This window comes from Rhincodon typus, chromosome 34, assembly GCF_021869965.1.
Source record: "Rhincodon typus isolate 14 chromosome 34, sRhiTyp1.1, whole genome shotgun sequence".
In the NCBI taxonomy this organism is placed as follows: Eukaryota; Metazoa; Chordata; class Chondrichthyes; order Orectolobiformes; family Rhincodontidae; genus Rhincodon; species Rhincodon typus.
Genome location: NC_063365.1, coordinates 1,712,086 through 1,725,754, shown reverse-complemented (window position 1 = coordinate 1,725,754; position 13,669 = coordinate 1,712,086). Strand labels below are relative to the sequence as shown.

The window sequence follows — 13,669 nt, the reverse complement described above, 5'->3', positions numbered from 1 at the left end:
AGATCCCTGAAAGTTGCCACCCAGGTTGATAGCGTTGTTAAGAAGGCGTACGGTGTGTTAGGTTTTATTGGTAGAAGGATTGAGTTTCGGAGCCATGAGGTCATGTTGCAGCTGCACAAAACTCTGGTGCGGCCGCACTTGGAGTATTGCGTACAGTTCTGGTCACCGCATTATAGGAAGGATGTGGAAGCATTGGAAAGGGTGCAGAGGAGATTTACCAGGATATTGCCTGGTATGGAGGGAAGGTCTTATGAGGAAAGGCTGAGGGTCTTGAGGCTGTTTTCGTTAGAGAGAAGAAGGTTAAGAGGTGACTTGATAGAGACATACAAGATGATCAGAGGATTAGATAGGGTGGACAGTGGGAGCCTTTTTCCTCGGATGGTGATGGCTAGCACGAGGGGACATAGCTTTAAACTGAGGGGTGATAGATATAGGACAGATGTCAGAGGTAGGTTCTTTACTCAGAGAGTAGTAAGGGCGTGGAATGCCCTGCCTGCAAAAATGGTAGACTCGCCCACTTTAAGGGCATTTAAATGGTCATTGGATAAACATATGGATGATAATGGAATAGTTTAGGTTAGATGGGCTTCAGATTGGTTTCACAGGTCGGCGCAACATCGAGGGCCGAAGGGCCTGTACTGCGCTGTAATGTTCTATGTTCTATGTTCTATGTTACAAAGTGACCCTCTGCAGAAACTGCAAACAGAAGGGTCACCCGACTGCAAGGAGGCCAAGAGCTGCAACTTGTGTCGGAAAGCTGGCCACCTGTACAAGGGCTGCCAAATACAGGGACTGCCACATACAGTCAGATGGCCAGAAGTGGCAATGCAAGCTGTAGACTCCCAAAGAACAGTAAGGTGCCACCTCCAGCCAGAAAACTGAAATGAAAGCCACCCAGAAGAGCAAAAGGAAGCCAGCGTGGAGGCACAGAACCAACCTAACCTCATCCTGAACAAACGGAGTCAATGGAGGAGGAGGAAACAAAGGAAGTTAGGGAAGTGGATATGGTGAGAAACAACCAGAAAATGAAAACACATTGGGCCCCGCAGGCCCACAGCACAATGGAAAGAGGCAGCTCCTCTGATGATGAAGACGTGCGGATGGACGTCCACCAACAAAAAAAAGAGGCACAGCACCACGGTGGGTGGGTGGGGAGAGAGAGAGAGCAAGAGAGGAGCATCTCCAATTCGGAAACACCAGACGGCGTGAGGGCTCAGTAAGACCCAACGACCAAAGGGTACCCATGGCACCACAGCTCTCGGCAACCGGGAGCAGTGATGCGCCAAATAAGGAGCAGAGTACGACAGCCCCTCTGTTGGACTCTGAATTGGGTCTTCATGGCTTCGCCTCACTCCGATGACATTGGATCAAGGCAATGCCCCCGAGGGAGGAACAGCATAGCAGCCTCAGTGTTGAGAATGCCCAACAGTTTTCCCACACCATGGGGATGCAGGGACGCCCCCAGTGAAAGACCATGGGCGAACGGACATTGGGTCTAAGGGTAATTCTATAAAATCTCAAAATGGGTTTTAAAATTGCCAGCATCAACGTCAGTAGTGTTAAATCCACTATGCGATTTGTCTCCACATTAGCTTATCTGGTCAGTGCCAATGTGGACCTCCTTTTTCTGCCAGGAGTGTGATGTACCACACCTCAGCAGCTACAAGAAATGGTCAAGCCACGGCCTCCATGTTGCTCCATGTTTCAGTCCTAAATGATTTGCCTTTTCTTCTGAGACTGTGTCCCCTGGTTCACCCAGGGGAAACATTCTTTCTGTGCCTGCTCTGTCCATTGTTTTAAGAATTTTGTAAGTTTCTATAAGATTGTTTCTCATACTTCCAAACCCCAGAGGTTACAGGCCCAGATGCTTCAATCCCTCCTCTCAGAGCAGTCCCACATCTCTGGAATCAATCTGGTGAACTTCTGTTCTTTTTGCCTTTCTGTCTCACCATGTCTTTGGATTAAGATGTTATTAATACTATTGACAGAAACCGTTCTCTGTCTTTGATTTGACCTTTGATTTGCTTGGTGGGGAAGCAATTGCTGTTCCAGATTCCTGATGGAAATGGTTAAAGTGTCTAAGCTGCATGATGTCTCCAGTACTCCTGCAGATGGAGCACAGTGTAGCTACAGCTGGTTGCAGCCAAACGGTCCTATCCACTCAACAATAGATTTCCTGTCTGTGTCCCGCACATTCCCGGTCAAACCCACCAAAGTCAAGCCAGTGTTTTTTTCTGACCTCTGACTCCTGCTGGCTGACTGTCATCTACAGGATGGTCAGTGAGCTAGCAAGGGATTGTGGAAGCTGAATGTGAAACTGAACCGGTGGTTGGGTGTGGGGGAGGCTCCAATCAGTTATGGGACCCTCCTGGGACCCCAAATGTATGTAAATATAGTCTTGTATAAGTAAGAAATGCCTTGGATTTGTTTGTTCTCCATATATAAAGACCTGCTCCAGTGACTATGTATGTATATAAAGTTTTTTTTATGAATTTAAAGTATATTTTTGAAATAACAAAGTTCTGAAGTGCTGAGTTACGGATGAAATTCAGGCAGATGTGAAGGAACTCATGTCAGTGACTGTGGTGAAGCATCGCTTCCCAATGATCAACTCCCCAGTGGGGTGTACTGTGAATATTTTCTCCCCTTGTTTTTAACTCAGCTCCCTACCAGAGAGAACAGTTTCTGTCAATAGTATTAATAACATCTTAATCCAAAGACATGGTGAGACAGAAAGGCAAAAAACATCTTAAGTAGTGGGTGGGGTTGGGAAGTGCCCAAAGGGACCTGTGTGTTAGAGATAGTAGGAACTGCAGATGCTGGAGAATCCGAGACAACAAGGTGCAGGGCTGGATGAACACAGCAGGCCAAGCAGCATCATAGGAGCAGAGAGGCTGACGTTTCGGGCCTAGACCCTTCATCAGAAAAGGGGGAGGGGAAGGGGAAGGGGGTTTTGAAATAAATAGGGAGAGAGTGGGAGGTGGATAGAAGAGGGATAGAGGAGAGGATAGGTGGAGAGGAAACAAACAGGTCGAAGAGGCGGGGATGGAGCCAGGAAAGGTGAGTGTAGGTAGGGAGTTAGGAAGGGGATAGGTCAGTCCAGGGAGGACGGACAGGTCAAGGGGGCGGGATGAGGTTGGTCGGTAGGAGATGGAGGTGCGGCTTGAGGTGGGAGGAGGGGATAGGTGGGAGGAAGAACAGGTTAGGGAGGCAGGGACGAGCTGGACTGGTTTTGGGATGCGGTAGGGGGAGGGGAGATTTTGAAACTTGTGAAATCCACATTGATACCATTGGGCTGCAGGGTTCCCAAGCGGAATATGAGTTGCTGTTCCTGCAACCTTCGGGTGGCATCGTTGTGGCACTGCAGGAGGCCCAGGATGGACATGTCGTCTGAGGAATGGGAGGGGGAGTTGAAATGGTTCGCGACTGGGAGGTGCAGTTGTTTGTTGCGAACCGAGCGTAAGTGTTCTGCAAAGCGGTCCCCGAGTCTCCGCTTGGTTTCCCCGATGTAGAGGAAGCCACACCGGGTACAGCGGATGCAGTATACCACATTGGCAGATGTGCAGGTGAACATCTGCTTGATGTGGAAAGTCTTCTTGGGGCCTGGGATGGGGGTGAGGGAGGAGGTATGGGGGCAGGTGTAGCACTTCCTGCGGTTGCAGGGAAAAGTGCCGGGTGTGGTGGAGCTGGAGGGGAGTGTGGAGCGGACAAGGGAGTCACGGAGAGAGTTGTCCCTCCGGAAAGCAGATAAAGGTGGGGAGGGAAAGATGTCTTTGGTGGTGGGGTCGGATTGCAGATGGCGGAAGTGTCGGAGGATGATGCGTTGGATCCGGAGGTTGGTGGGGTGGTACGTGAGGACGAGGGGGATTCTTTTTTGGTTTTTATTGCGTGGACGGGGTGTGAGGGATGAGGTGCGGGAGATGTGGGAGACACGGTTGAGGGCGTTCTCGACCACCAAGGAGGGGAAGTTACGGTCCTTGAAAAATGAGGACAACTGAGATGTACGGGAGTGGAATGCCTCATCCTGGGAGCAGATGCGGCGGAGGCGAAGGAATTGGGAATAGGGGATAGCATTTTTGCAGGAAGGTGGGCTGCAGGACCTGTGTGTTATTGTTCATGAGTCACTAAACATTAGTGGTGGGGGTAGCATGCAATTTTGATGACAAATGGCACATTAAATGGAAAAGTGATACGTTAAAATTCGTCACAAGAGGATTTGAGTACAGGAGTAAAGAAATCCCTGAGACCACACCTGAGTCTTGTCTCCATTTCTGGTGTTCTCTTTCCTAATGAAGGATATACTTGCCATAGAGGGAGTGGAACAGAAGTTCACCAGATTGATTCCAGAGATGTGGGACTGCTCTGAGAGGAGAGATTGAAGCATCTGGGCCTGTAACCTCTGGGGTTTGGAAGTATGAGAAACAATCTTATAGAAACTTACAAAATTCTTAAAACAATGGACAGAGCAGGCACAGAAAGAATGTTTCCCCTGGGTGAACCAGGGGACACAGTCTCAGAAGAAAAGGCAAATCATTTAAGACTGAAACATGGAGGAACATCATCATTCTGCAGATGGTGAATCTTTGCAATTCTTTATCCCAGAGGCCTGTGGAAATTCAGTCATCCAGTAATTTCAAGAGAGGGTTTAATAGGTATCTAAACACTAATGGCATCAAGGGATATGGGGAGAGCATGGGAATATGGTTTTGAAGTAGATGTTCAGCCGTGGTCGAGAATTGCAGAGCAGGCTTGAGAGGCTGAGTTTCTGCTCCTATGTTCCTATATCCCACGGAAAAAGTTGTGATAATTACCAAATCAAAATGATCATGGTTTTTTAATGTCTCTGAAAGTGCTGTGCCCACTCAGTACTGCTCCTGTGACAATGCCGTACTCTCCCAATGCTGCTCCCGACAGTGTTGTTCTGCTCCCGATGGTACTGCGCTGCCCTCTAACAGTGCTATTCTCTCCCAGTGCTGCCCTGACAGTGGTGTACTGTCCCAGTGCCAGCCCCTGACAGTGCTGTTCTGCCCTCTGACAGCGCTATGCTCTCCCAGTGCCCTCCCCTGACAGTGCCAAAGTCCCCAAGTGATCATTATCCACTCCTTTATCTGTCTGACTGTTCTGTCTCTTTGGGCTCTATCTCCACCTATCATTTATTCCTTACCCCCTCCCCTCCACCCTATCTTCTGCATAAAAACCAATTTTTTCCGATCTACCATCAATTCTGAGTAAGGGTCACTGGACCCGAAATGTTAACTCTGATTTCTGTTCACCGAAGCTGAGCTTTTCCAGCAATTTCTGTTTTTGTTTCTGATTTCTATCATCCACAGTTCTTTTGCTTTTTAAATTCTGATGCCAACCTGATTTGGCCCTTAAGTGGATCTTTAGTGGCTCTAAATGGCTCCAGTCTCTGAGAATGGTCCCTGGGAGCAGGAATACTTTGAGGGTTCTTTGCTGACTCCACTCCCCCTAATGTTCCTGGCCATCCCCCATGCCACCTCTCAGTTCAACTGGCAGCATTGTTTCTGAGTCCCCCCTCTCTTTGGGGATTCTTGCTGATTGTCTCATTTGCTCTTTTCAGGAGACAGCTGACATGTTGAAGACTCACCTCAAAGAGGAGCTGTGCGGTGACATTGAAGGGGAAGGGGATGAAGATCTGTACGAGTCCATGGCAACTGTGTCCAAAGATATCTTGATGAAGTGCACCTTGAACCCCGGCTGTGATGAGGACATCTATGAGTCAATGATGGAAATACTGCCTCCAACAGGGATTATGGACAGTGCCTGTGAGTCAGAATGAAAACACACATTGAGCAAATGGGTGCCTGGGATAAAACTGGGCCCCTGGCATGCCAGAGCTTCCAGGATTAATTACTGACCCATTCCAACTGAACCATAGAATGCAAAGCAATCGATGAGCAAAATAAATGCCATCGTATAAAGCAGTAACACTCTCCATGTAGCACACTGGCTGTCACAGATAATTATAAAAATAATCTGTTTTTCTTCTGTGTAATTCTAGCAGTGTAGCACGACATGCACAAAGAAACAATTTAAATATTTGTGCTTTCTGTACCAAAATCTATATTAAAGGTCTAAATTGATGGATACGCCAGTCAGCGGTAGGAGATTATATTGTGCCCATAAGGGGTTTCAATTTGATTTGGAGGATAACATTTCAATAAACTTTGTTTGTAGATGAGCCAATGTCAAACCTGATGGGAGCAGCCCAAGCACCTACTCGAGTTCCAGATCCTTTTGGCTCCACGACCGATTGCATACTAAGGAAATTCCTGCAAGGTGGGCCACGTTTTTTTGCTGCAGTTCCTTCCCTGGTAGCTGCAACCAAACTGACTGGTTTGTCTCCATTGAGGCTAAAGAATAGGCCAATTCTGCCTTGAAAGATGTCAGTGTCTCAGATAGCCTTGTCTTCATCCAGTCATGAAGAGGATGGGGAAACTCTGGCTGGTGTCCAGCAACACTATCTTTAGCTGGTACTCTGGATGGGTTGGGGCCAATTCTCCAACACAGACCTGGGATCTTCCTAGCCTCAGAGGCTCAGAGTCACACCACCCAATACAGCGTTCTACTAAACCGGGGAGTTTGGCCCCAGATTCTGAGGCGTAATTTAGGGTGTGTTTAATATTGCAGGGAATAATGACGAGTCTGTGGACTGTGATGGTCCTGGTGAAATGGAAGAGGCAGACATTTATGATACCGTGCCAGATGATGACTATCGTCAAGAGACTACAAGCAGACCTCCACTCCCTGTCCCTCGCCAACACACTGTTCCTAATGTCGATGATATGAAGCCCTACATTTCTAAAGGTGAGGAGAACTCTGTTTTTGAAAGACAGGATAGTGGGAGTCGGGGACAGATGAAAAAATCCATCCAGTCCATCTTAACTCTTGAGCATAGGGCCTCGCCGGCAGCAGTGTGGTTGATCAAGATGCCTGATGTATGTTTGGCCACAGCTGTTGATTGTTACAGTGCAGTGGCTGGAGATATTGAGCATATCTCCTCAAACTCTGTCCTTAGGTTACAAATAATACCTAATAAAACAAAGCAACAATTTTACAGGAATACTACAGCTTTTGCCCTCTGATTCAGCTTAGGACATAAGTTGACACTAGGTCTCTGGTCGTTCTGCAGTGCTTCAAGGGCCTTCTAATTTTAACAGCAGGATAATTTCACTCTAAACTATCTTGCTCATCCTGATCATAGAAGGCTGTTACTTTTAACTGTTTCACATCCACAACTCTGAAAATGATCAATTACAGCATTACATACTGATTGGCCAAGGTTAGGTGAGACCTTATTGCTAATTGGTGGCACGGTGGCCCAGTAGTTAGCACTTCTGCCTCACAGCACCAGGGACCTGGGTTTGATTCCACCCTTGGGTGACTGTCTGTGTGGAGTTTGCACATTCTCCCTGTGTGTGCGTGGGTTTCCTCCGGGTTTTCTCCCCCAAAGTCCAAAGATGTGCAGGTTAGGTGGATTGGCCATGCTAAATTGCCCATAGTGTTCAAGGATGTGTAGATTAGGGGGATGGGTCTGGCTGGGATGCTCTGAGGGTCGGTGTGGACTTGTTGAGCCAAAGGGCCTGTTTCCACACTGTAGGGATTCTATGATGATAATTGGTTTAAGGCACACATTCTGGTTCTGTAATTGGCTCTTAAAACTATGACCACTCTTCCTAGATTGTTTTCCCTTTGTGGGACATCCTTTCTACATCTTCTTTGTCAACCCCTTTAGCATCTTATATGCTTCAATCAGATCTCCCCTCATCCTTCTAAGTCTTCACAAGTATAGGCCTAAACTCCTCAATCACTCCTCATAAGACAAGACTTTCATCTCTTGAATGACTTTTATTTAAAGGCAAAAGATATAATATAAAAAGCTTCCTTATAACTTCAAAACTACAGGAAAAAACCTAGTGCAGAAATCACAAAATACAATAACAAATTGTACAGGATGTGAAATATTCTTCCATATAAAGTCTCAATAATTATACAGTTACGAAGTTCACTCTCTAATACAAGGCTTACATCTCGTCCAAATATTTGTTTTGGCCATCTAGAATTGTCTCACTTCTAAAGCAAGTTAGAATGCACCAGTTAAGAAACACAGTCATGGTTACAATTTCTCAATAAGGGTGAATGATTTGGGAGTATATCAAATTTGTCTTCTTTGGCCTTGAAGATTGCATGTTCTCTGAACTGGGAAATGAAATGGGAATGAACTAGACAGGGGTCCCTCAGCCTTGCAGCTGTAACTCAAAACATTAGAGTACTGTCTTCAACTAATTGCTAGAGAAACTCGGCAGGTTTGGCAGCATCTATGGAGAGAAAAAGCAGAGTTAAGATTCTGGGTCCGGTGACCTTTCTGAAAGCCTTGTTCTGAAGAAAGGTCACGGTCCCCTAAATATTAGCTCTGTTTTCTGATCCAAGCTTGCTTCCAGATCTGCTGAATTTCTTCAGCAATTTCTGATTTTGCTTCAAATTTCCATAGTCTGCAGTTCTTTGACAGGTTACTGTCTTCACTCTGTTCACAATCCCATGGATCTTTTCTTTCAGGCGAAGCTAAGCATGTTGCTAAAGTAATACAACCTACATTAGCTACTGCCAAGAATAATAAAATCCTACATTTTAATGATAATCACACAATTAAGCTAAACTAAGTCAATGACAAAATGTTAGTTTCCCTACTGATCCTAGAGTGCTCCCCTAGTCACAGCTTGCCAATGTGAGAAAGACACATTTATTCCGAGATTTTGTTTTCTGTCTGTTAACCAATCATTACACTATGTCTGCACATCACCACCTATCCCATTAGCTTTCATTTTTCTAACCAGCCTCTGGTAGGGAACTTCATCGAAAGCCTTCAAAAAATCTAAGTATACGATGTCCGTCAACACTTCTTTTATCACTCCTGTGAGTAACATTTTTTTTAAAAACTGCACAAGGTTCATCAGGCATGATTTCCCATTCACAGTACCGTGCTGACGATGCCCGCTCAGATTATTATCATCATTATGTGTCTATTTATCACATCTTTTAAGATGGATTCTAGCATTTTCCTTACTTTTTTTTTAATCTTCATGAGATGTAAGTGTTGCTGACTGTGGTAACATTTATTGTCCACCCCAAGTTGCCCTTGAGAAGGTGCTGGTGAACTGCCCACTGAACCACTGCAGTCCATGTGAAGTAAGTTAGGCCCACAATATAATTAGGGAGGGAGTTACGAGTTTTTGACCCAGAGCCAGTGAGGGAACAGTGATATATTTTCAAGTCAGGATGTGAGTGGCTTGGAGAGGAACTTGCAGGGGGTGGTGTTCCCATGTATCTGCTGCCCTTGTCCTTTTAGATGAAAGTGGCCCTGGTTTTGGACAGTGCTGTCTAAGGAGCCTTGGTGAATTTCTGCAGTATACCTTGTAAATGGTGCACACTGCTGCTACTGAGTGTTGGTGCTGGAAGGAGTGAATGTTTGTGGATGTGGTGCCAGTCAAGCGGGCTGCTTTGTCCTGGACAGTATCGAGCTCCTTGAGTGTTGTTGGAGCTGCACCCATTCCAGGGCAAGTGGGGAATATTCCGTCACACTCCTGACTTGTGCCTTGTAGATGGTGGGCAGGCGGGAGGTGAGTTACTTGCTGCAGGATTCCTAACCTCTGACCTGCTCTGTAAAAACAGTATTTTATATGGCTTGTCTAGTACAGGTTCTGGTCACTGATGTTCAGCTAACTGGACAGTAATTCCCAGTTTGTTCCCTCCCTCCTTTTTCAAATGGTCGGGTTACATTTGCAGCGATCGAATCTGTCGGCACTGTTCCAGAATCCATAGAATATTAGAAGGTGACAACTAATGCATCCACTATTTTCATGGCATCCCCTTTAGTATGCTGGAATGTAGATTATCTGACCCTGGGGATTTATCAGCTTTCAGTGTCACTAATTTCACCAGTATTATTTTTTTGCTAATACTAATTTCCTTCTATTCCTCCTTCCTAAAACACATTGCTTCCCTAGCATTTTTGTGAAGATTTTACTGTCATCTTCTGTAATGACAGAGTAAATGTTGAGAGTGGAACACTGTTGTTTGTTACAAGGGGAATGGAATATAAAAGTGGACAAGTTTTACTGCAGCTGTACAGGGCCTTGATGAGACCACATCTGGAATACTGTGCACAGTTTTGGACTCCTTATTTGAAAAAAATATATAATTGTTTAAGAAGTAAATCAGAGAAGGTTCATTCAATTCCGTCCGGGGATGAAGGACTTTGCTTGTGAAGAAAGTTTGGGCAAGCCGTCCCTTCACCCACTGGAGTTCAGAAGAATGAGAGGAGGTCTTGCGGGGACTATACAGAGTCGATATTGGGAGGATGTGAATTAAACTAGGACACATAGCGTTATTAAGAAAAAGAGGTTGTTAAAGTATGGAGATAGTAGGAACTGCCGATGCTGGAAAATCTGAGATAACAAGGTGTAGAGCTGGATGAACACAGCAGGCCAAGAGGAACAGGAAAGTTGACATTTCGATTTTCTGAATAAGGGTTCAGACCCAAAATGTCAGCTTTGCTGCTCCTCTGATGCTGCTTGGCCTGCTGTGTTCATCCAGCTCTACACCTTGTTATCTCTGTTAAAGTATGGGATTCTCTTCTCCAGAAATCAGTGGCGGCTCAGTTATTGAAACAAATTAGAAATTGCTGGAGAAACTCAGCAGGTCTAGCAGCATCTGTGGAGGGAAAGCAGAGTCAAGGTTTTAGAAACGTGAACTCTACTTTCTCCCCACAGATGCTGCCAGACCCGCTGAGTTTATCTAGCAACTTCTGTTTTAGTGCCAGATTTCCAGCATCCACAGATCCATGCTTTTTCCTCAGTTATTGAGTTTATTAAAGGTGAAGATAGATATATTTTTAACAGACAAGTGAGTCGAGGGTGATGGGGCAGATAGGTAAGATGTGCTGAGCCCAAAACTAGACCATTTGCGACGTCATGAATGGTGAAACAGGCTTGAAGGGCCAAATGGTCAATTCTTGCTTCTATGTTCCACTTTCCTGACTCCCCTGCCCACTCCCCAATAATCTTTGACTCCTTTTCCAATCAAAAAATCTAACTCAGCCCTGAATATATTCAATGACTCACCCTCCATTGCTGTCTGAGCACAAGAATCCCAAAACTTCATGAATCACGGAGAGAAGTAATTCCTCTTCATCTATCTCTTAAATTGTGCCCCTTTGTTCTAGATTCCCCCACGAAGGAAAACGTATCTTCTCAGCATCCATCCTGTCAACCGTCCTCAAAATCCTCTGTTTCAACAAGGTCACCTCTCAATCTTCTAAACTCCAATCAAACTTATTCAATCTCACCTCATTAGACAAAACCCTTTATCTCAGCAATCAGTGAAGTGAACCTTCTTTGATCTGCCTTGATTGTATGTAAGTCCCTTTTTTAGTAAGGAATCTAAAACAGTAGTCTATACTCTCAGTGTGGTCTCACCAATGGCCTACACACTTGCAGCCTCAAACTTGTATAAAAACCAAAAGAAATGCGCATGCTGTGAATCAGGAACAAAAACAGAAATTGCATGGAAAAGCTCAGCAGGTCTGGCAGCATCTGTGAGAAAAAAGTCAGAGTCAATGTTTTGGGTCCTGTGACCCTTCCTCAGAACTGATGGTAGCTAGAAAACGTCAGTTTATGTACAGAAAATAGGGAGGGGTTTGGGGTAGGGAGTAAACAATAGGATAGAGCCCGAAGAGGGAGAAGAGCAGTCGGAAGTGCAGGAGATGGGTCGGACCCAGTTGAGAGTATTGTATGTATGAACATTGTATGTTCAGATGAGGCCACCTTCGATGAGGGAGCCTCCGAAATGTCCACCTTCTTCCTCAACCGTGGTCGACAGGGCCCTCAACCAGGTCCGACCCATCTCCTGCACTTCTGTCCTCACCCTCTGTCTTCCCTCCCGCAACAGCATTAGGGTTCCCCTTGCCTTTACCTACCATCCCACCGGCATCCAGAAGATCATCAGATGCCATTTCTGCAACCTCCAGCGAGATGCCACCACCAGACACATATTCCCCTCCCCTCCTTTGTCCGCCTTCCACAGGGACCACTTCACCTGCACTTCCCAGAATCTAGTCTACTGCATTCGCTGCTCACAGCATGGTCTCCTCTACATTGGGGAAACGAAGCGTAGAGTGGGTGACCGCTTCACAGAACATCTACGTTCTGCTTGCAAAAAAGACCCCAAGCTATCTGTTGCCTGCCACTTTAACACACCACCCTGTTCCCTGGCCAACATCTCTGTCTCTGGCTTGCTGCAGTGTTCCAGTGAAGCTCAACGCAAGCTGGAGGAACAATACCTCATTTTCCGTTTGGGCACCCTGCAGCCCTCCAGACTCAATATTGAGTTCAATAATTTTAGGGCCTAAACTGTCTCTTGTCCCAGCCCCCTACCAGGCCTTGTTACCACATAGCATGCCTTTACACGCTACCTATTGTTAGTCACTAACATTCCCTATTAACAACTATTCACCCTCTAGCCAGATCATTATCAACTCCTTTGTCTATCGAACAGCTGTTCTCTCTCTTCGGGTTCTATCCTATCATTTACTCCCTACCCCATCCCTCTCTCTATTTTCTGCATATAAGCCGACGTTTTCCCAGCTACTATCAGTTCCGAGGGAGGGTCACAGGACCCGAAATGTTAACCCAACTTTTATACTTCGTCTCCTCTAAAATAAAGGCTAACATTCCACTTGTTAATCATTTTCTAAACCTACATGCTAACTTTGTGTGATTCATGTATAAGGATCCCCTAATCTCTCTGTACCTCGTCATTATGTAGTCTCTCACTATGTAAAATTGCTCTGTTTTTCCCGCCAAAAACCTCTCAATGTTCACTAATTGCTTCTTCATCTTATGTGCACTTCCATTTTAGTTGTTATTCTCTGATTCCTTCATCTTCCAATTTCAACCTCTCACCAGTTTACCATGATCTTTGCCTTTCTGATCTAAAAGACTTGCATTGGGTCACAGTGAAATCTCCCCTGTTCCTATGAGAGATGCCCCTAGCCTTTCTCCATGTGACCCATATTGACTTTGGTTCATTCCTCAGTCTCTTTTCAGGGTTTTTCAACAGCAGCAATCACTGTTCACAAAGCCAAATGGATTCAGTGCCAGCAGATATCACCGAACCTGTTCTCACTGCAACTGATATGTTCTTACAAGTCCCCAGGGTTTGATTGCTATGAGTTCACTTAATGCTTTCCAGACTTGTCAAGGTACATGTGTGTCAATGCATCACTCTGCTCCAATCTAATTCTCCGCTTTAATTATCTGATCTTTTGAGTCTTTAGATTTTATAGCTCAGAGGCTACTCAGCCCATCACCCAAGTGCCAGCTCCCTTGAGACGGAAGCATCAGTTCCAGTTCTCTTTCTTTCCCTGTTGCCCTGCAGGATTCTCTCCTTCAAGTATTTATCCAATCCCTTTACTAACAAGTCTACTTCCACTGCCCTGACGAGGAGCACATTGCAGATCACAACTTGCAATGTAAAAACCTCATTGCCATTCTGGTTCTTTTGCCAATTACATGTCCTTCCAGTTACTGACCATTATACCAGTGAAACCAATTCCACCTTCATGTTTCTAAGAACCTGAATGGAAAATTGT

The 13,669-nt window shown here is 45.6% G+C and overlaps 1 protein-coding gene across 1 annotated transcript in view; it reads left to right on the top strand.

The window, feature by feature from the left end:
• The window catches only part of pik3ap1 (phosphoinositide-3-kinase adaptor protein 1), a 143,787-nt gene that overhangs the window by 106,426 nt on the left and 23,692 nt on the right, over positions 1-13,669 (top strand). Inside the window, exons 8-10 of the mRNA XM_020528231.2 lie at positions 5,582-5,786; positions 6,199-6,300; positions 6,652-6,828. Of these exons, the coding sequence (XP_020383820.2) occupies positions 5,582-5,786; positions 6,199-6,300; positions 6,652-6,828 (484 nt within the window). The remainder of the gene's footprint in view (positions 1-5,581; positions 5,787-6,198; positions 6,301-6,651; positions 6,829-13,669) is intronic.